General features: G+C 42.7%; 1 protein-coding gene across 4 annotated transcripts in view; it reads right to left on the bottom strand.

Annotated features, from left to right (window-relative positions):
* Window positions 1-21950, bottom strand: part of ELMO2 (engulfment and cell motility 2) — a 123052-nt gene that overhangs the window by 47450 nt on the left and 53652 nt on the right. For 2 of the 4 annotated variants that reach the window (XM_033963880.1, XM_033963881.1), the window contains exons 2-8: window positions 20425-20547; window positions 17634-17674; window positions 14769-14841; window positions 13814-13864; window positions 7388-7569; window positions 4286-4385; window positions 989-1140 (exon numbers count right to left, since the gene is read on the bottom strand). In XM_033963880.1, the coding sequence (XP_033819771.1) occupies window positions 989-1140; window positions 4286-4385; window positions 7388-7569; window positions 13814-13864; window positions 14769-14841; window positions 17634-17674; window positions 20425-20502 (677 nt within the window). In that variant the 5' untranslated portion in view covers window positions 20503-20547. Of the gene's footprint in view, window positions 1-988; window positions 1141-4285; window positions 4386-7387; window positions 7570-13813; window positions 13865-14768; window positions 14842-17633; window positions 17675-20424; window positions 21247-21950 lie in introns of those variants that run through there. The other 2 variants (XM_033963882.1, XM_033963883.1) reach the window with 2 other exon arrangements.

The following is a 21950-nucleotide window of genomic DNA, read 5'->3' as shown; positions in this document are numbered from 1 at the left end:
ACTATTATGGGGGCGGGGTCTGGGGTGGAGATTGGGTAGAGATGGGCGGGGTCTGGCCCATGACTTAGCCCAGTGTTCTTCAACCGCCGGTCCATGGACCGATGCCGGTCCACAGGATAATTCTTTTATTTCTGCCGGCCCATAGGTGTAAAAAGGTTGAAAAATACTGGTCTAGATGACAGTGCCAGCATCTATTAGATTTAGAACTGTCTAACTTTCAAAAATTCAAAAGTAGGTGCATAGTTTCACACCCTGCTCCCAAGAATGCCTCCCCCTCTTCATGAATACCTGAACCCAAACATAGGATGGGCAATTTCCAGAAAGGTCATTTCTACAGGTATAGAGCTGCAGACATGGCTTTGAAAATGATCTTTTGCTAAAAATCACAGATAATGAAAGAAACAAAATAGATCAGTAGGCAGGCAGACGGAGACTGGGTGCACCAAGTGCATTTTTTTGGCATTGTTTTGTTCAGTTTTTAAAGGAAAAGGAGATATTTTCAAAGTTCTTTCTGGAATAGCAGAAAACACTAGTCTAGAAAGCAGAAAGATCTGAATAGTCCATTAAAGCAGTGTATCGCAAACTGTGTGCCTCGTGAGATTTCAGGTGTGCCGCCGGTTGACTGCCTACAGGACAGGCCTCTTGTGGCGAGAGGCATGTCTTGTAGGCAATCAGCCATGGCCAGTGCCTCTCCTTTTCTCTTTCCCTGCTGGCACCCCCCCCCCCCCGAATGACGTGGGAGGGCCCATCTAAATGGCCTATACGCACGCGCAGACGTCAACATGATTACGTCATGCATGCCCGTGATGTCATCACGGCCACGTCTGCGCGCTTTCGGGTGCTCTGAGCCATGGCCACCACCTTTAGTGTGCCGTGGCTCAAGGAAGTTTGCGGGACACTGCATTAAAGAGTTAAGAGGAAAAATAACAAATGGAAAGGTAAAAAAAAAACCAACAAAACAAGGTCTTATCTTGGAAGCTTTACTCACACTTGGAGGTGAGAAATGAGCTGTCCCACTGTGATCTCCTCTGCTATCTTCTGGTACAAAGCTTGGCTGTTCAACACCATACTCTCCAAAATGGCCAGTGAGCGCTGAAGGATGGACACGTCCACTGTGGGCTGGCTCACATACCCTGCAATCTGACCCCAAAATTAAAACTAGTTTGCATTGCCTTCCTCACCTTCATTCATAACATTTCTAGCATGCTTATCACGGGAGCAACTTGGCAAGTTACGAGGCAAGACGAGGTTTGAGTGGGACCGGAGTTGGGGGGGAACACAACAAGGCAGGGCCGGGAGCAGGGCCATGCGTCCTCTTTTTCTCAACCAAAAATCTGCTAACCCTACTCAGGGCCCGGTCAGTGTGAGTCAACCGGATAAGAGCATCTCTTAACCAGTTAACTGACACTGAACACCGACCCCATAATTTTATTATTTAACCCACACTCGTGGCTTAAAAATAAACACTGTGGTTAGTGCAGTGGCTTGGGGAACTGGGTTCAAATCTCTCTTGTGACTCTGGACAAGTTACTTAACTAGGGTTTACCAGACGTCCGGATGGCTTTTCAAAACCCTGCTAGATCAATAATATCCCTAGGGGGGATTAAGTGACTTGCCCAGGGTCACAAGGAGCAGCATGGGTTTGAACCCACAACCTCAGGGTGCTTAGACTGTAGCTTTAACCACTGTGCCACCCTCTCCCCCTTAGAGGTATCGACAGAACATGAGGATGGGAATATAGAAGAAAGAGAAAGAGAAGAGAAGATAATAGTATATTTAATCACTATCTGCTAATACGATTTTAAGCGATGTAAAAAAAAAAACTAAACATGCACAGAAAATGAACTAAACAGACGTACTGCAAAAACAGTATAGCTAGAACAGATTGTGTACAACATAAGAACATAAGAAGAGCTTTACTGGTTCAGACCAATGGTCCAGCAAGCCCAGTAGCCTGTTCTCACAGTGGCCAATCCAGGTCACTAGTACCTGGCCAAAACCCAAAGAGTAGCAACAATCCATGCTACCGATCCAGGGCAAGCAGTGGCTTCCCCCATGTCTTTCTCAATAACAGACTATGCACTTTTCCTCCAGGAACTTGTCCAAACCTTTCTTAAAACCAGCTACGCTATCCGCTCTTACCACATCCTCTGGCAACGCGTCCCAGAGCTTAACTATTCTCTGAGGGAACAAAAATTTCTTCAAGCATGAAGAAAATCCATTATGAACTGGAAATGGGAATAACAGGGCAGTTGTGTAAAATACAAGGAAACTGTGTTAGGGGTCTGCAGCCAGATGCACTCCGAGGGGCCTTTACAGGATAATCCTTCAGTTTAAGGTCATATGTTGGGGGGGGGGTGTTTCTTGTATTCTTTGGCCCGAATGAAAAGGAGTTCTGTACTCTTCTACATCTTGCCATTATAAAGGGAAGGGGTGGAATGGTAAAGCCAGGAAGGAAGAAAAAGCGACATTAAGAAAAAGATGAGATATGCAGCAGAAAAGAGGGGGAAAAAAAAGGAAGGGCTGAAATGAAAGCAAATTTGGAAGATCTGATGCTGATAGTTTCTGTACGGAGGAACAGTTGCCAAGTTCTTGTAAGGAGCCGCAGAGACGGTTGTATGAGCAAGCGAGAAAAACATCTGTTCTTCGTGGAAATTACACTGGAGCACAATCCGATCTGTTTTCCATCTCCCTCTCGGTGGTGGAGCCTGGAAGATCAGTATTCCGAGCCTGTACAGGGAGCTGTTAGGGCTGAATGCAGACAGCTCGCTCTCTGCTACTCAGATACACAGATTAGTCTCTCTCTTTGACAGCAAGCTGGCTAGCTTCCATCTACTGATTAGTCTGAGAATGGGGGAGGATGCTGCACAGTTATTCCACTATTCGCCCTTTTAAGGAGCCTCCTGAACCGCAAAACATTTTTCCAAATTTCTCTGAAGACCCAAAGAACCCCCAAGAATCAGGAAAGCATCCAAAAACATTCAGCGTCCCAGGCTCTCTGCTGCCTTTGCCTCCAAGGCACTGGCTTAGCGACAAAACATCCTGAAAGACACATCTTTCCCACACAATGTAATAGCCATTCCAGCAATCCAAATCCTACAGGAACAGGAGGAAATAAAGCTTCAAGCTAATGTTTTTCAAGGAACTGGAGGACTCGGGAATATGCAGCATGGCTAGAATTAAACTTAGAGTCAGGTACAAGACACTAAGGGCCAGATTCTCAAAACGCATCGGTAAAATCCAGTGAGTCAATTTACTGGCCGTAGTGAGAGCGATTTTTATTTTACGGGTGATTCTCAGCATAATAACATGCAAATTATAGGCATACTCTTTGTGCGAAGAATCACCAGTAAAGAGCAGGAGGAACTGTGTCTGGAGCTTGCTCAGAAGAGCAAGTGCTAAGCACAGCTCCTCCCTTCTGTCAAAACTGCTCTCCCTGCCCCGATCAACTGAGCCGTGGGTCTCCCCAAGTACTGCCAACTCAGCTGACTGACCGGCAGGGAGAGCAGCAGAGGGAAATGTTCCCCCTTCCTGCTAACACCACCCCTCATCTGCCACTGCCCCCAACACCCTGTACAAGATTGGCAGAAGAGATGCCCACTCCCTCGTGCTGCCAGGGTCCCCCGCCCCCCCTCGACAGCCCCCCACAACACTCCTGGCAGGAGGGATGCCTACTTCCCCCTGCTGCCAGGGTTCCCTGCCCCTCTGCACCCCCCTGGTAGGAGGGATGCCCACTCTCTCCCCTCGAGGGTCCCCTGCCCATCCCGACAACCCCCTGCCCCCCATACCTCTACAGCAAAGCCTGACAAAGGGTGCCTACTCCTTCCAGCCGGCAGGCCCACCTCTTCAAAATAGGAGGCCTTCCCCTTCCCGGTGCATTCTGGGAAGCACCAGGCAGGGGCCTAAGGCTCTGATTGGCCCATGTGCCTAAGGCTCCTCCTATGGAATAGGCCTTAGGCACCTGGGCCAATCAGAGCCTTAGGCCCCTTCCCACTGAGACAAATTAAAATTTAAGATCAATACATGAATGGGCACCTCTCTTATTTTTCACAGTTTACAACGTATACCTTGGCTAATGAATTTGACTTCAAGCTCACCTAAGGAAAGTGACTCTGTTTTATGTCTTTACTGCCAATCGTTTACAAAAGTTCTACTTAAAAAACATTTTTGACCACATTTAAGCACTCTGGAGTTCTCTTTTCATTTCACATGTTGGGTACGATAAGAGACAGAAGGTAAGCTTGCAGTGGTATCTCAAGGCAATACAGTGAATAGAAGTCCTCACCTGTTTAATAAAGGTGATTGAGACCATATCCCAGGACACAATGCCATGGTCCATCAGCTCAAGGAAGGCTGTCAAAGTGAAGGCCAACATCTCGCTGTAGCTGAGAGAAATTAAACACGTACAAACAGAAAGACAAAAGAGATGACATGTCTAGTATATTGCCCTTAACATTCCCTTAACAATATTATGGACTGGTAAACACAGGAAGCATGAGAAAATGTGAAGAGAAACAAAGTTTGCATCAGTTTCCACATATTACCCACTTCATAAAGTCACAGGAGAGAGAAGGAATCCAAAACTCTGTTCCTAGCATTCGAGGCTTCCCGTAAGGGCTCTCCAGCTCGTGCTCTCAGACCTCTAAATGATCATCGCATGGTCCTCCCTGGACCACGCTCGGATCGATTAAAGAGTCCACTCGAGAGTCTGCGTTCTTTTCTGCAGCTCCCCAACCCTGGAATAGAATGCCCCTCACAATGCATGCTGAAGGATCCTCCAAAAATATAAACCCCCTTCTAAAAACTTGGCTCTTTGAGCTCGCTTTTTCTGTTTAGTTTTGTCTTTGAATTGTTTCTCGGTGCTCCCTGTCCTCCTGCGAGTTTGGTTTGACTGAATATTCTTGTAAACTGGCTCTTTCCTATCACGCACATGGAGTTCTTTCTGTGTACTGATTTTATTTGATTAGTCTGTGAACCACTTAGCCCAGTAGCCCGTTCTCACGGTGGCCAATCCAGGTCACTAGTACTTGGCCAAAACCCAAGAAGTAGCAATATTCCATGCTACCAATACAGGGCAAGCAGTAGCTTCCCCCATGCCTTTCTCAATAACAGATTATGGACTTTTCCTCCAGGAACTTGTCCAAACCTTTCTTAAAGCCAGCTACGCTATCCGCTCTTACCACAACCTCTGGCAACGCGTTCCAGAGATGAACTATTCTCTGAATGAAAAATTTTTTTCCTCCTATTGGTTTTAAAAGTATTTCCCTGTAACTTCATCGAGTGTCCCCTAGTCTTTGTAATTTTTGATGGAGTGAAAAATCGATCCACTTGTACCTGTTCTATATCCAATTGTAAATGAACAAATAAATACATATATTTGATTTGCCCAGGGTTTAACTAACATACCTCCCTTTTACGAAGCTACGTTAGGCTTTTTTTTAGAATTCCAATGAGCATTGGAGCTAATACCGCAGTGGCCGTCAATAAAAAAGACTAATGTGGCTTCGTACGGGAGGGGGGGAGGGGAAGGTGTTTAATGAAACACGAAAATAATTCTGAGTTGGATAACATGCCAAATGATTTTGTTATCCATTAATAAATGAGAATGCTCCAGAATCAAAATACTTCCTTTCACATTTCCAATGACCTTCATTTTCCCTGGAGATCTCACTTTTGCCATCCTAGCCTCCTCTATATTGTGGAGACTACAAATTCCTTATAAGTAACATAGTAGATGACGGCAGATAAAGACCCGAATGGTCCATCCAGTCTGCCCAACCTGATTCAATTTAATTTTTTTTTTTTTTTTTTTTCTTCTTAGCTATTTCTGGGCAAGATGACAAAGATACATCCAACAAAGTGACAGAGACCAAGGAAGCTTGATTTTTGGATAACAATCTCCCTATTTTGGGTAGCTGTTTAGCTTATTCCAACGCTCAATGGTGATGGAAATAGATGTTGGATTAGGTATGGAATCTTGCATGCTCCAGAAAGGTAGAGAAGCAAAGAGAAGATTATATTCACTAGGCTGTATGTCACTCCATTCATTTTGGATGAGGATGGGCTATAAATCAAATTGTTGTATGTTAGACAGGAGCGGCTCAAGGAAATCTGCTGCCTGAGGCAAGGGATGAACTGCCCCCCCCCCCCTCTTTCCTGAGCACCCAAAATGGGGACAAGGGCTGTTCCAACTATTAGATTTTCCATTTTCACCCTTCTCCCCCCCATTAGCATTTTTCCCATTCCCCCCCCCCCATCACCGCATCTACCTTCAATTTGTCATAAAAGTTGCCAGGCGGCGGTAGCGATTCACAGAGTTACCCTACTACCGGTCCCGTCTTCTCTCCACTGTGGCCCACCCTCTCTGACAACTTCCTGTTTCCGCTAGGGCGGGCCGCAGTGGAAAGAAGACGCCGGGACCGGCAGCAGGGTAGCTTTGTGAATCGCTACTGCTGCCCAGAAAATTTTACGATAAATTGAAGGTAGGTTGGGGGGATTGGGGGGGAGAAGGGTGAAAGCATTAGATGCTGAGAAGGGGAACAACAGAGAGAGCCGACCATCAGGTAGGCTGGCTGACAGCAAGATGCCACTCCTTTAACAGTGCCGTCTGAGGCCGCCACCTCAGTTGGCCTCATTATAGGACCACCCCTGATAGATTATCTGATGATTACACTTCCCCATTCGCAGTTTCAGTAATCGCGATTTCACATAATCGCGATTTTTTGGGAGGGGAAAAAAAGAAAAAAAAAAAACCCCATCCTTAAGTCTTTCCCCCGGCATCCCGGCCTTACCTGGTGGTCTAGCGGGCTTTCGGGGCAGGAGCGATCTTCCTAAGCTCCTGCCCCGTGCAGATCGCCATTAGGAAATAGCTGTAGGGAGTTCCTGTCGTAGTCTCGAGAGTCTACGACGGGAACTCACAGCAGCCATTTCCTCATGGCGATCTGCATGGGGCAAGAGCGTAGGAAGATCGATCCTGCCCCGAAAGCTCGCTAGACCACCAGGTAAGGCCGGGAAGGCGGGAGGGAGGCAGGGGTGGGTCAGAGCCGGATATTCGCGGTTTTTCGCCATTTGCGGTCCGGCTCTGCCCCTATCCCCCGCGAATCCGGAGGAAGAAGTGTATTCTTATTTTCAAGTAGCTTGAGTCTTCTCAGTTTCTATAATCATTTTCTTTCCTCCAAGATGTAGGCAATTTGCTTCTGAACTTTTTCTCTGTCCTACTCTGTCTTCCAGATCTCTAATTCACGGATTTTGACTTCGCCCCACCCTGTTTTGGACTCCAGTTCTGAGAACCTGGCCTTTTTTTTTCCTTTTCTTAGGATTTTTTTTTTTTCTTCTCCTAGCTGCACTGCCTAAGAATGAAGTGTAATGGAAACACTTGGATATTCACTGAGAGAGAAGCTTGGTGCCGCTCTCCACGAGCCGGGTGAGGATGGTGATCCCCTCCATGTTGATGAATTCTGTGGCAAATGTGGCATCTGCAGACAGTTTGGCCAGTTCCTTCATTGCATCTAGCCGGGCGTCCATGCTTGAAGACTGGATCCTCTCCAGCAGTTGTCGGGCTGCCCTGGACTGGAACCAAAATGAGAATAAGGCAACAAAACCCACTTCTTGCCTACATGCACCCAACAGTCTACTGACAGGTTACCCAGCCCCCAGCCCACATCACCCAATAAAATACAAACAAACCCAGGAAATCTGGCTCAAGACACGATGCTCAGTATTTACAGTAGTGGTTTCCAACCTTTTTCAGGTAAAATTCCACAATGCGAAGAGCATTACGCTCTGAGGGCCATCAAAAGATTTCACGCTTACAAATTTAAGCCTATACCACAAACATGTCAAACGCAAAGGCTGACAGGGGCTGAAGAAACAAGGTTTAAGTTCATGTGGGCCGCAAAAAAATCATAAACTTAGGTTTATTTTGAAAAGTACAGTGTAAAAAAAAAAAAAAGAACAAGAGCAATGATAAAATCAACGTTTTCTTCCGGACACTTGGCATCTCTTCTCTGCTGCTATTTTTCCTATTTTGGGGAAAATCTTGTCCGCGGTGATTACTTTTAAGACTTACCCAAGGTGAATGTCGGTAATTCTGGATCTGATAGGAGACTTATTTCCTTTTATAAGTGTAAATATTTCCTGTTAGGTGCACCAAGCAAGTTAATACAAGACTAATGGCGTGGTAGGTATTATTATTGTCTGATTCACTGCTAATATTAGTGGGGGGAAATGGTGCGCTACGATTAGAGGTGCGAACTTGTCTCGGGTACCAAAGGCGTCCACATCGTAGTACTTAATAAGAATAAGCAACTGGTTATACTCGTACGTTGTTCTGTTGTTTTCGACTGGCTTAGATAGGCGACTGCTTGGCGTCGATGGATTGCGGGAGTAATTTTGCGACTCTAGTTGTGACATATTGGATTACACTGACTGGGCCATGAGTTTGATGCTATACTAGTTAAATACATCACTGAAAGCTTCTGTTTTCATCAAATGTTTCATGGTTTCTCTAGCTTTGTCACACCACACCATATCTAAATATGGATCCTGACCTGTCCTAAGGCTGTGTACACATGGTGCAGACATAGTGGGTCCTACACCTGTCCTACGCCAGCCTTTGTTTCCAAGTTTATTTAAAATTTAATGTCTAATAAATGACTAAGCGGTGTACAAAAAAATATAAAAATTAAAAAATCAAGGGTATCGCATACTAAATTACTAATAGAGATGAAACATTCATATACATGTGGTAAGGGGGGGGGTGAAATACAATAACTGATAGGATAGATTTACAAGTAGGGTAGATTTAATTGTAGATTAAAGAATAAGACTATGATTCTGGGTGTTATAAGATAGGGTTACCAAATGTCTGGATTTTCCGGGACTTGTCCTCCTTTTCGAGGACATGCCTGGGGTTCTGAACGGCTTTTCAAAACCCGGCACTTTGTCCGGGTTTTGAAAAGCTTCCAGCTAGCAGCGACATGATGGTTTGCAATACTGGAATGGCGTTGGAAATTTTCTGCGAGCCAAAATGATCAGTTTAGATTGCATGACATGCACAGCGAGGTCGACGAAGAAGCAGGTCAACCTTCAATGTTCATATAAGACTTTACTGCAAAATTTCAGTACCCAAGACTCAACAAGAATCATGTTTTCGCTTAAAAAAAAACAAAAAACCTGCCTCAGGACTCAGGAGTCTAAACGGCCTCATTGAAATATAAAAATATCATGTACGACTTACTAAGGGATAAACAGGGTATATGGATGGAGCCTGATATTCTCAGTTACTGTTTGACCTTTGCATTTAAAAAAAAGGAAGCATCCAATTGGTACAAAATGATTCAACTTTCAAAGCAATCTTATCCTCTTTCCACCCAACCTTGGTGGCAAGATGAGTTGAATATGCCCATTATAGAGCAGGATCGGAGCCTCATGTGGTCTTCTTTATATAAATGTACAAGCTCAGCTGCTCTGTATCAGTCCTTTTACTTCCTGATCTATAGGGCTTATTGGACTCCTAGTAAATTATCTAAAATACGGAAAGATTCTTCTAGCGATCTCTGCTGGTCTTGTAAATTATCAACTGGTACTTTAAAGCACATGATATTTGATTGTCCATTATTACATACTTATTGGCGCCAAATATGGGAACAAATTTGTCTATTACTGGATATAGATATCCCCCTATCTTACTCACTTTTGCTTGTTAGTCTGGTGGCCTCTCATGTGTCCATTCCTACCGAAAAAATCCCTGTACTCCAAATTATGATGTTGATTGCTCTACGTATCATATTTGCAAATTGGAAAGATTTTACCAATGTATCTGTTAATGAATAGTGGAATACAATATGTTTATACGCTAAATATGAAAGAATAGCAGCTGAAAGATGCAGCTTCTTATGCCGGTTTAAGAAAATGTGGTCACCCCTGTTTGAACAGCTTGAGATCGTATAGCTCGATGTGTTTGTCTGCTACCGGCAGCCCTTGCGAACCTGATAGTGCCTAATTATTTTGTTTTTATTGCTCACTTTACTAATGATATTTTATTATGGTAACCATTGCATTTTACACATCTGTCCAGTTTTCCTGGTTTTGTTACTTATGGTGTTGGTAGGACGTTTCCTACCCAGTTTGCTTCTTTTACGGCAATGGTGACTGAAATGTATATCTCTTGTTATTATCTGCTTCATATATTGGTCATTGTTGCCCTATTGTTTTGTACTTATTCAAAATTTTCAATAAAGATGATTGAACTAAAAAAAAAAAAATATCATGTATGGATCAATCCAATATCTTTAAAGAGGTGACACGTCAAAGAAAGTCATGCCACGCCAAAACTTCTGCAACAACGCAAGCATTTGCATTCTCTGAAGCGTCTTTTTTGTCCAATTTTGATAGCAAGACATGGCGCACGCACACGGTTCCAACATGCTATTTAACCATTATGGGATATGAAAATAATACATTAAAAATGAGAAGCAGGATTTCCAAAGTTTAGAACTTTTTTCTCCTTCCAGATTTTCCATAAATCTATGAAAACACAGTTATTTCGACAGTTCTTTGAAAATTGTTTTAAGGAAAATTAGTTATCTTCTCTCTAGGATGTCGGATGAGGATCTTCACCAATAAGTTATTTTCTCTCTAATCTAGTGGTTCTCAACCCTGTCCTGGGGACCCCCCCCCAGCCGGTCGGGTTTTCAGGATATCCCTAATGAATATGCATGAGAGAGATTTGCATACCTGTCACTTCCATTATATGCAAATCTCTCTCGTGCATATTCATTAGGGATATCTTGAAAACCCGACCGGCTGGGGGATCCTCAGGACAGGGTTGAGAACCACTGCGTCTAATCTAACTACTTTCACTCTGATGATCGATTTTTAGGTGAACCGAAATGAGCTCCTTTTGGGGAGATGACATGGTATATAAATCCAAGATTTAGATTAGATTAGAAAATAAATATTAAAGAAAGCCCATTTATCTGAGATCCTTATATATCTGCTTTATAATGTTTTCCTCAGACATATTAAAGATTAAACCCTGAGGCAGTCATAGATGTTTGACTAAACTAAAGTTGGGAGGACAGAGGAACTTACACCATCAATGTTTTTGGTTCAGGGTATATGGAGGTGAAAAAGATGGCGTCTTGAGCAGAGCACATATTGGAGTGCTCTCCGTCGACGGGGCAATTTCTTTTGAATAAATATAACTACTACAGCTATCTAATGCCCAAAAGACGTGGGAAACAGAGGGGATTTCCTCCACTTACCTCTGTTTTCTCCAATATGCGGCAGACTGTAATACCATCGTTTACAGTCCAGCCAACCATTTCGGGCGGATCTGCTGCTGAGTCTAGGGGAAGTCTCAGCTTAGACGGCGACTTGTCGCTGAGCCCGAGAGAGCCACGCATGCCCCCAATGCCTGGAGGAACATCGGGAGACCGGTTGCTGTGGGGGAGCTCCCCGAATGTAGCGGGAGAGACGCTGCCGAGACCTGATGTTGACCCGGAAGTGTTTACATCAACGCCGACGTCGATTCCTGTTGGGGAGTCGCAGCGGCTAGGGAGTAGTGAACCCCGAGCAGCAAGTGGTGGAGAGGTTGAGGGAACCCAGGATTTGGTGCCTGGAGGAGTCACTGAGGAAAAGCTAGTGGCTATTTCCCCCCTCAAGCCACTTGTGAAGCCTCAGGCGGTCACACTTGATTCAATCTGGACTGCTTTGGAGAACCTACATTCGGTATGTGCTAATTTTGTTTCAATTACTTTAAATTCAACTTCTAAGATAAACCTGTTGGAGACATCACTTCAGCAGCAACAATCAGAGATAAAGAATTTAGAGAAAATAACAACAGAGACTAAAAATTTGATGACTAAACAAGTTTCTGATAAAATGCTTTTCCTGAGGAAGATTGAAAATTTGGAGAATCAACATAAAAGTTTGAACTTGAGACTTTTAAATTTTCCAATAGCCAAGTTTATGTCACCTCGGGAAATTTTTAGGAATTTCATGATAACTATATTGAAGATATCAGAATCTGATCTTCCACCACTACAAAAAATTTATTACTTAAAGAAAAATGTAAATAAAGAAGGAGAATCAGTTAGAGGTGAAGACCAGATGGATTTATCTGATATATTACAATCATCTGATATTGAAATAGAGGGTCGGGCTACGTTACTAGTCTCTTTTGTATTTCATCAAGATAAAGAATTGCTGCTGAAATTGTACTTTAAATTGAAACAAGTGTCCTACTTGGGAGGACGAATATATATGTTCCCTGATGTCTCAAAATGGACGCAATCTAGAAGAAAAGAATTTCTAACATACCGAATGAAAGTGATATCATTAGGAGCAGTTTTTCAATTAAGATTTCCTTGTAAATGTGTGGTTTCCCTTCAGGAAACAAAATATGTATTTTTTGAACCTGCCCAATTAGGCTTTTTTCTAGAAGGCAAGGGTGTCTCTATGCACCCAGATTGAACAGGATTGTATGGTGTTAATTTTGTTTGGAAGGCTGTACTCTGCTCTTTATTTTGGAATTCTTAAATTGGTTTATGTACCCCCTCCCCTGGGGGTTGTTATTCTCTTTCTTTTTTTTCTCCTCCACCCATTGTGGACTATGTAAGATGCTATATTTCCTTATGTTATTTGCTTATCAGCATGAACTGATTGTATTGTATTTCAGTATTCCCTTATCATTGTGTGTAATGGTAAATTGAAATGATAAATATAAAATTTAAAAAAAAAAAAAAAAAAATGTTTTTGGTTCATAGACAACGCCGCGAAAGACAAAGGCACGCGCCGACAACTGAGCGCAAGACGGAGGCGCGCGCCAAAGAAAATTACTGTTTTTAGGGGCTCCGACGGGGGGGTTTTGTTGGGGAGCCCCCCCAGTTTACTTAATAGAGATTGCACCGGCGTTGTGGGGGGTTTGGGGGGTTGTAACCCCCATTTTACTGTAAACTTAACTTTTTCCCTTAAAACAGGGAAAAAGTGAAGTTTTCAGTAAAATGTGGTGGGTTACAACCCCCCAAACCCCCCACAACGCGGCGCGATCTCTATTAAGTAAAGTGGGGGGGTTCCCCCCCACACCACACCCCCGTCGGAGCCCTAAAAACAGTAATTTTCTGCGGCGCACGCCTCCGCACTGCGCTCAATTGTCTGGGCGCGCCTTTGTCCCGGCGCGCTTTTGACCTGACACCATGTTTTTAGATAAGTGTCTTGCATTTTTACTTGTGAACATAACACCAAGAATAGCCATACTGGGTCAAACCAATGGTCCTTGTAGTCCAGTATCCTGTTTCCACTGTGGCCAATCCAGGTCACAAGTACCTGACAGAAACACAAATAGTAGCAACATTCCATGTGTTTCTTATAAGTAGTGGAAGTGCTTTTTATTCACAATTAAAAAATTGGCTTGATGATTAAAAATGGGAGGAAAATAATGAGCAATGCTGTCAGAATGTAATTGCACTGCAGAAAATACCTCTAACTGAGGTCCTTGTATAATAATTTTATAAGCTTTGGAACTTCTGATTCTCATTTATTAATTTTTTAATATTATTTATAGATTTTTCTGTACTTTTCCAGAGGTATTATTTAATGATTTAGTACACCTGCCTCATATACTATAAAGAATTCTTCGTTTTTTTCCACTCAGTTTGAAATTTGATTATAACAATGATCTCATTTCAGAAATGAGATTCATGTTCCTTTCTTTCATGGTCCAGCATTGATGAAATGTTAACCGTCTGGTGCAATTTATTAAATGGCCTGCATAAGAAGGTAAATGGACAAGTCATAAGAGACAACTCACAGGAGAAACAGCCAATCGGAGGATTGTCCCATTTTTTATGTCACTACGAGTCTACAAATACAAAGAAAAAGGATCACCATTAAAACAGCAAAAATTGACAGAATTCATCTCTGTTCCTGTCCCCATGGATAACAGCAGGAAGCTATCCCGTGTCATTCTTTAGTGACTATCGCAACCTCAGTCCTTTTACACCAGCATTCTTCAATGCAAGGCTTGAGGGTTAGTGGCTGAGCCCATTCATACTCTGATTCTTATATGAGCCAAGTATAAGATAATGAAGCCATTGTGATATCACTGATAAGCTTGGCTCTTATTGGTGAAATGAGACATTATGACATCACAATATCTGCTCTGGATACCAGAGACTGTCATTTTTTAGTGTCTATCTCAACCTCAGCTTTCTTCAATGCAAGGCTTGAGGGTCAGTGGCTGGGCCCATTCATACTCAGATTCCTCCCTCTCTCCTTAAAGAATGACACGGGGATGGTTTCCCGCAGGGACGGGAACGGTGATGAATTTTGTCACCGTGACATTCTCTAAACTGAAGCAAGGAGAAATGCCAGTTAAGAGAAATTCTGAACATGAAAGCACACAATAGAAGGGAGCAACACACACAGAGGAGACAAACAGTTGGGCAGCTGTGACTTCTGGAAACTTGTGGCTTGTATTAATTTTTTTTTTAATTATTTATATACCACTTATATCCTCATGTGGTTTACATTCAGGTACTTTATTACATTTCCCTGTCTGTCTCAGTGGGCTCAAACTCTATCTAGTGTACCTGGGGCAATGAGGGAATTAAGTGACTTGCCCAGGGTCACAAATAGCAGTGAGGGATTTGAACCCACAACCTCAGGGTGCTAAGGCTGTAGCTCTAACCACTGCACCACACATGTCCCAAGACATATGGAAAGCCTAACTAAATTCCAGTAATGTCAATCTCACTAACACTTACTTGTTCTGTTATGTACAACTGAGGTCCATCGGCGTAGCGAAAGGCATAGTACTCTGAATTTGGCAGTGACCACCTGAAGAACACAGAAGATTCATTAAAAGGTGAGTTACCTTTATAGTGTATATATATTAATCAGATTTTCTAGTCCACCTTTACCTATTCAGTTCAAGGCTGGATTACATTACAAGAGGTTGGGTCAGTTACCCAGGAAGTGACAATGGACAGTTTGACATGGACATTCAATAGAGTTGCTAGTACAGGTAGATCAGTACATTTGTTAATACAATTAGGTCATAGTTACAAATACATAGTTACAAGTTCAAGTTGGTCATTGTTGGCTCATTGTTATGTCCCAGGAGTTGCATTAAACAGTTTAGAAATGGGCTTAGATCAGTGGTCCCAAACTCGTGACCCAGGAGCCACATGCGGTCCGCCAGGTAATCGTCAGTGAGGACATGAAGTCTGCCAATCAAGTGGAGCAGGCTTCGTCCAAGGCAAGACAAATCATGGGCTGCATACGAAGGGGTTTCGTCAGTCGTAAGGCGGAAGTCATTATGCCATTGTATAGATCCATGGTGAGGCCCCACCTGGAATACTGTGTGCAATTCTGGAGGCCGCATTATCGCAAGGATGTGCTGAGACTGGAGTCGGTGCAAAGAATGGCCACCCGGATGGTCTCGGGACTCAAGGATCTACCATACGAAAAACGGCTTGACAAATTACAGCTATACTCGCTCGAGGAGCGCAGAGAGAGGGGGGACATGATCGAGACGTTCAAGTATCTTACGGGCCGCATCGAGGCAGAGGAAGATATCTTCTTTTTCAAGGGTCCCACGACAACAAGAGGGCATCCGTTGAAAATCAGGGGCGGGAAACTACGAGGTGACACCAGGAAATTCTTTTTCACTGAAAGAGTGGTTGATCGCTGGAATAGTCTTCCACTACAGGTGATTGAGGCCAGCAGCGTGCCTGATTTTAAGGCCAAATGGGATCGGCACATGGGATCTATTCACAGGGCAAAGGTAGGGGAGGGACATTAAGGTGGGCAGACTAGATGGGCCGTGGACCCTTATCTGCCGTCTATTTCTATGTTTCTATGTTTCTATATTTTGAGGCCCTCGGTATGTTTATCATAATCACAAAAGTAAAATAAAACAGTTTCTTGATCGTATGTCTCTTTAGCTATAGATTACAATATTATTATTAAGACTTAGCTAAAATGAAAGATTATAAAGAGTTTTACCTCATGCAAAATTGTTGTTTCTTTAATAAGACATTAACTATTTTTTTTCTGAGGCCCTCCAAGAACCCACAAATTCAAAATGTGGCCCAGAAAATGGTTTGAGTTGGAGACCACTGGCTTAGACAGTTTAGAAATGGGTTTTTACAATTACCACTTCAGTTACTTCAGGTCTGGCTCCCTGTCTTAGCACAGAAATGCTTTTCAAAGTTTTCTGAACCTGAGACAGTGGCCACAAAATCGTAGTGTAAGTGGGTGAGTTGGTTCCAGCATTTTGCTACTTAATACTGAATAGATAAGGTAATGCTACAAAAGCTTTTTCTGATCAAGAGTAATTCCCTAATATGATTTAATAGTTGGAGCTTTGGGCACAGGGATGAAAAATGAGAGGGGAAGAATGTATTTAATTAACTTCAACGACCACGTCTCTGCTTTTGAGGTCAATGGATTAATTACTCCACATCGAACATCATCGCTGAATACTGCCAGAGGGCAAAACAAAGAAAACCGCAGAGCAGATGTACACGATGCAGACACTTTATTCAGTCGGAAATTTTTCATAATGAACAATCTACTTTTCCCTTAGAGAAACGCTTTCACATCGGAGGGTATTTTTCTTCATTTGTTTAGGCTAACCATCCACTCTTCCACTTGGGACCCCTGAGGAAGATTTCTTAATTGAAACACGGCCCGTGTTGGGTCCCTGTTTCTCTAAGGAATAAGTGGATTGTTCGTTATGAAAAATTTCTGACTGAATAAAGTGCCTGCATCGTGTACATCTGTTCTGCAGTTTTCCTTGTTTTGTTCTTTGCTACCTGACATTCACTGCAGACCCGTCGGATTCTTCTTGTGCTTACTACCAAAGGGTCTCATGGGCAGACCGGATGGGCCATTTGACCTTTATCTGCCATCATATTTCTATTACCATAAAGCTATGACCTCACAATGCAGGTGTAAAGAGCCTTAGCCAATAGGGAGAGAGTGGATTCTGTGGATGGGCAGACTGGATGGGCCATTTGGCCTTTATCTGCCATCATGTTTCTATTACCATAAAGCTATGACCTCACAATGCAGGTGTAAAGAGCCTTAGCCAATAGGGAGAGAGTGGATTCTGTGGATGGGCAGACTGGATGGGCCATTTGGCCTTTATCTGCCATCATGTTTCTATTACCATAAAGCTATGACCTCACAATGCAGGTGTAAAGAGCCTTAGCCAATAGGGAGAGAGGAGAGATTGGATTCTGTGGATGGGCAGATTGGATGGGCCATTTGGCCTTTATCTTCCATCATGTTTATATTACCATAAAGCTATGACCTCACAATGCAGGTGTAAAGAGCCTTAGCCAATAGGGAGAGAGGAGAGAGTGGATTCTGTGGATGGGCAGACTGGATGAGCCCTTTGGCCTTTATCTGCCATCATATTTCTATTACCATAAAGCTATGATCTCACAATACAGGTGTAAAGATAAAGAGCCTTAGCCAATAGGAAGAGGAAGAGATAGTGGATGCTGCGGATGGGCCATTTGGCCTTTATCTGCCATCATATTTCTTGTTTTTCTGGTTTTTCTTTGGTTCATTACTCAGCAAAGCATACCTGCATCACATATGTTAAATCATGGACCTACCCATCACACACCTCCTTGATGATCGATGCCAAAGGACGTTTCTATAAATGAAAAAAACATACTATTAGTTTACATTTCAGCTTCCACGGCAAGAAGATGAACATTTCTTGATATTTGTTCTTTTTAAATGTACTAATAAAATTTTGACTAAGCAACAGCCACACTTATTAAAAATAACAACTACAAAAAATTTACACACCTCATGCAAGAGGCCAAATAACCAAACTATAATAAAAATGTATTTACTTTATTTTTCCTCAGCTCACCCCATAAGCTGAAAAGACTGACTGGGCAGCAAACAATGTTTATGTTTCATATGAAAAAAAACATAAAAACAAAAGTGTGGCCAATCAATCATACATTAAACAAAAACATTAAACCAAAAAAAAAAAAAGGTCAATATTCAAAAGCACCTATAAGATCAATAATGGGATGCTTTAGTCTAAAAATAACTTTGTGGCTAATAAATAACTCTTAAGGGAGTCAGGGAAAGGCTTGCAAAACGCCAAAGGCCACAACTTTTATTAAGATAACCCAAGCACCCAACTTGACCAAGTTTTGGCATTTTAAGCCTGTATCAGAGAATTATATTTTAGGAAGAATGCCTGGCTCAGAATATGATCAAACAGAAAAGCACCAAGGGCCTCAATGAGTAGGGAAAGTATCTGGCAGAAATCCAAAGAGTAGCAACATTCCAGAGCTGAGATTGTGATGTCATAATACCTCATTCCACCAATGCCTAAGAGCCAGCCTCAGCAGTGATGTCACAATGGAGTAGCAACATTCCAGAGCTGAGATTGTGATGTCATAATGCCTCATTCCACCAATGCCTAAGAGCCAGCCTCAGCAGTGATGTCACAATGGAGTAGCAACATTCCAGAGCTGAGATTGTGATGTCATAATGCCTCATTCCACCAATGCCTAAGAGCCAACCTCAACAGTGATGTCACAATGGCTCACATAATAACATAAGAATTGCCATACTGGGACAGACTGAAGGTCCATCAAGCCCAGTATCCTGTTTCCAACAGTGGCCAACCCAGGTCCCAAAGAGGAGCAACATTCCAGAGCTGAGATTGTGATGTCATAATGCCTCATTCCACCAATGCCTAAGAGCCAACCTCAACAGTGATGTCACAATGGCTTGATTGTCCTATTCTTGGCTCACATAAGAACGTAAGAATTGCCATACTGGGACAGATTGAAGGTCCATCAAGCCCAGTATCCTGTTTCCAACAGTGGCCAACCCAGGTCCCAAGTATTTAGCTGGATCCCAAGTAGCAAAACAGATTCTATGCTGCTTATCCTAGGAATAAGCAGTGGATTTCTCCAAGTCATCTTAATAATGGCTTATGGACTTCTCTTTTAGGAAATTATTCAAACCTTTGATGCCCCTGTATAAGATTCTGGTGAGACCTCATTTAGAATATTGTGTACAATTCTGGAGGCCACACCTTCAAAAAGATATAAAAAGGATGGAGTCAGTCCAGAGGAAGGCTACTAAAATGGTGCATTGTCTTCATCATAAGGTGTATGGGAACAAACTTAAAGATCTCAGTCTGTATACTTTGGAGAAAAGGCGGGAGAGTGGAGATACAATAAGAGACGTTTAAATACCTATGTGGCGTAAATGTGCACGAGTCGAATCTCTTTCATTTCAAAGGAAGTTCTGGAGTGAGAGGGCATAGGATGAAGTTAAGAGGTGATAGACTCAGGAGTAATCTAAGGAAATACATTTTTACAGAAAGGGTGGTAGATGCGTTGAACAGTCTCCCAGAAGAAGTGGTGGAGACAGAGATTGTGTCTGAATTCAAGAAAGTGGGACATAGGCACATAGGATCTCTTAAGAGAGAGGAAGATGGGATGACTTCCCTGTGAGGAAAGGCTAAAGCGGCTAGGGCTCTTCAGCCTGGAGAAGAGAAAGGAAGATATGATAGAGGTCTATAAAATACTGTGTGGAGTAGAATGAGTAGATGTGAATCGCTTGTTTACTCTTTCCAAAAATACTAGGACTAGGAGGCATGCGCTTAGAAGTAGTAGATTTAAAACAAACCAGAGAAAATATTTCTTCACCCAACGGATAATTAAACTCTGGAATTTGTTGACGGAAAATGTAGTGAAAGCAGTTAGCTTAGCAGGGTTTAGAAACAGAAACATGATGGTAGATAAAGGCCACATGGCCCATCCAGTCTGCCCATCCGCAGTAACCATTATATCCTTTTTATCATTTTTGTCATCGTTTTCAATATGTAATTAAACTCTGGAGTTCATTGCCGGAGAATGTGGTGAAAGAAGTTAGCTTAGCAGTGTTTTAAAAAGGTTTGGATAATTTCCTAAAAGAGAAGTCCATAAGCTATTATTAATATAGCTTGGGGAAATCCACCACTTATTCTTAGAATAAGCAGCATAAAATGTATTTTACTCCTTGGGATCTTGCCAGGTACTTGTGACCTAGGTTGGCCACTGTTGGAACCAGGATACTAGGTTTGATGGACCTTTGGTCTGTCCTAGTACGGCAATTTTTATGTTCTTATGTGAGGTGAGTATAGGACAGTCAAGCCATTGTGACATCACTGATGAGGTTGGCTCTTAGGCATTGGTGGAATGAGGCATTATGACATCACAATCTCAGCTCTGGAATGTTGCTACTCTTTGAGTTTCTGCCGGGTACTTGGGACCTGGGTTGGCTGCTGTTGGAAACAGGATGCTGGACTTTCGGTCTGACCCAGTATGGCCAACTCTTATGTATCTCTCTGCCTTTCTCCCTTTTGAACAAGTCAGATTCTCTCACCTGGTCTATTTCAATGAGCTGTGCATTTGCTCCTGGCCACTCAATAGCCACTTTCACAATGTCCAACGGAGGTGGCATGACAAACAGCGACTCTTACTTTTTCATAAACAGGAAGAAATGAGCCTGTAAAAGGAGAAAGGAACAAAGAGTGACCAGCGTCCAAGGTGAAAGCGAAAAACATACCAGATAATACTCAAGGGCTTTTATGCAGACCACATACAGAAGCGCAGTATAAGAAAGGGGGAGTCTGCCCCGGGCACCGCCTTGGCATCCACCTCTCCGCCCACACCACTCTTTCACGTTCCTATCCCCGCTCTTCATCAGCACGAGCAGCAACTCCAACTCGCTGCTTGCGCCGGCGTCGGCTCTCTGTCCGACGTCACTTCCGGGTCCCGCGCCTAGGGAAGGACATCAGAGGGAGAGTGGACGCCGACGCGAGCAGCATGTTGGTGATACTGCTCGCGCTGGGAAAGTCAAATAGGCATGGGCGCCTCTCACCCTCGCTATGCCACTGACCACATAAGTGGCCTTTTTTTTAACAGCAGACCAGGAGATGGCTAACCTTTGGCTCATGTAAGTTACTGAAGCGGACAATTCATTTTGGTAGAGGCAAGGTTAGGATTCTGGGGAAAGACCTAACAGTTCATCTCTGTTCAGTAGCAAAAAATCAGCCATTGAAGTCTTTGATGAGAAAATCTTTTCAATATGTAGGAACCAAACTTTGGAATGATCTTTCTACTGATTTAAGGAAAGTTTCTTCATATTATATCTTTCAAACATTAAAAAAAAAAAAAATTATTTTATGATGAATCAATTTTTATTTTCATACAAAAAAAATCCAACCAATACAATACAAAGAAAACCAAATACAAAGCAGCCTGAACAAACAATCCCCACCCTAACCCAACTCCCTGAAAAAAAACAAATTATTTTAATTAATTTATTCTAAATTTGCTGAGAACTTTTGAAATATTGTTATCCGCCTAGAATCTGATTGGAGATTAGAGCGGGCAATAAATGTTATATAGAATAGAATAGAATGGATAAACTTATCTGTCCAAGCCACTACATGTCTACTTAAAGTTATACAGCACATTTCCACTGAATATCTACCTCAACCATTGCTAAAGAAACCTAACTCAGGATATGATGGCAGATAAGAACCCTCAAAGCCTACCCAATATTTCCTTCCTTTTCCAAACCACTGGCCTTCTGTGATCTATGTTCTTATCCCATGCTTTTTGGAACATCTGTTACTATTTATGTCTCTACCTTACTGTTCACAAAGAAATATTCTTTTAACATTACTCCTGAGTTTCAGCATGACGGTAAAACGTTGGTTCTACCCAACTAGACGCAGCAATGGCCGAAAAACTGCAACAAACACAATACCAGTCGTGGAAGCCTAAGACAGCATATAAGCCAACTTCATGGGGAGACCATCTTTAAACTCAGCAGAAAATTTTCCATTCTGTGGGAAAAAGAGACCAATTGATTTTCCCGCCAGAATTCAAATTTGTAACCAA

This window comes from Geotrypetes seraphini, chromosome 11 (genome assembly GCF_902459505.1).
Source record: "Geotrypetes seraphini chromosome 11, aGeoSer1.1, whole genome shotgun sequence".
In the NCBI taxonomy this organism is placed as follows: Eukaryota; Metazoa; Chordata; class Amphibia; order Gymnophiona; family Dermophiidae; genus Geotrypetes; species Geotrypetes seraphini.
The sequence above is the reverse complement of the archived record's forward strand: the minus strand, read 5'-3'. Positions and strand labels throughout refer to the sequence as shown.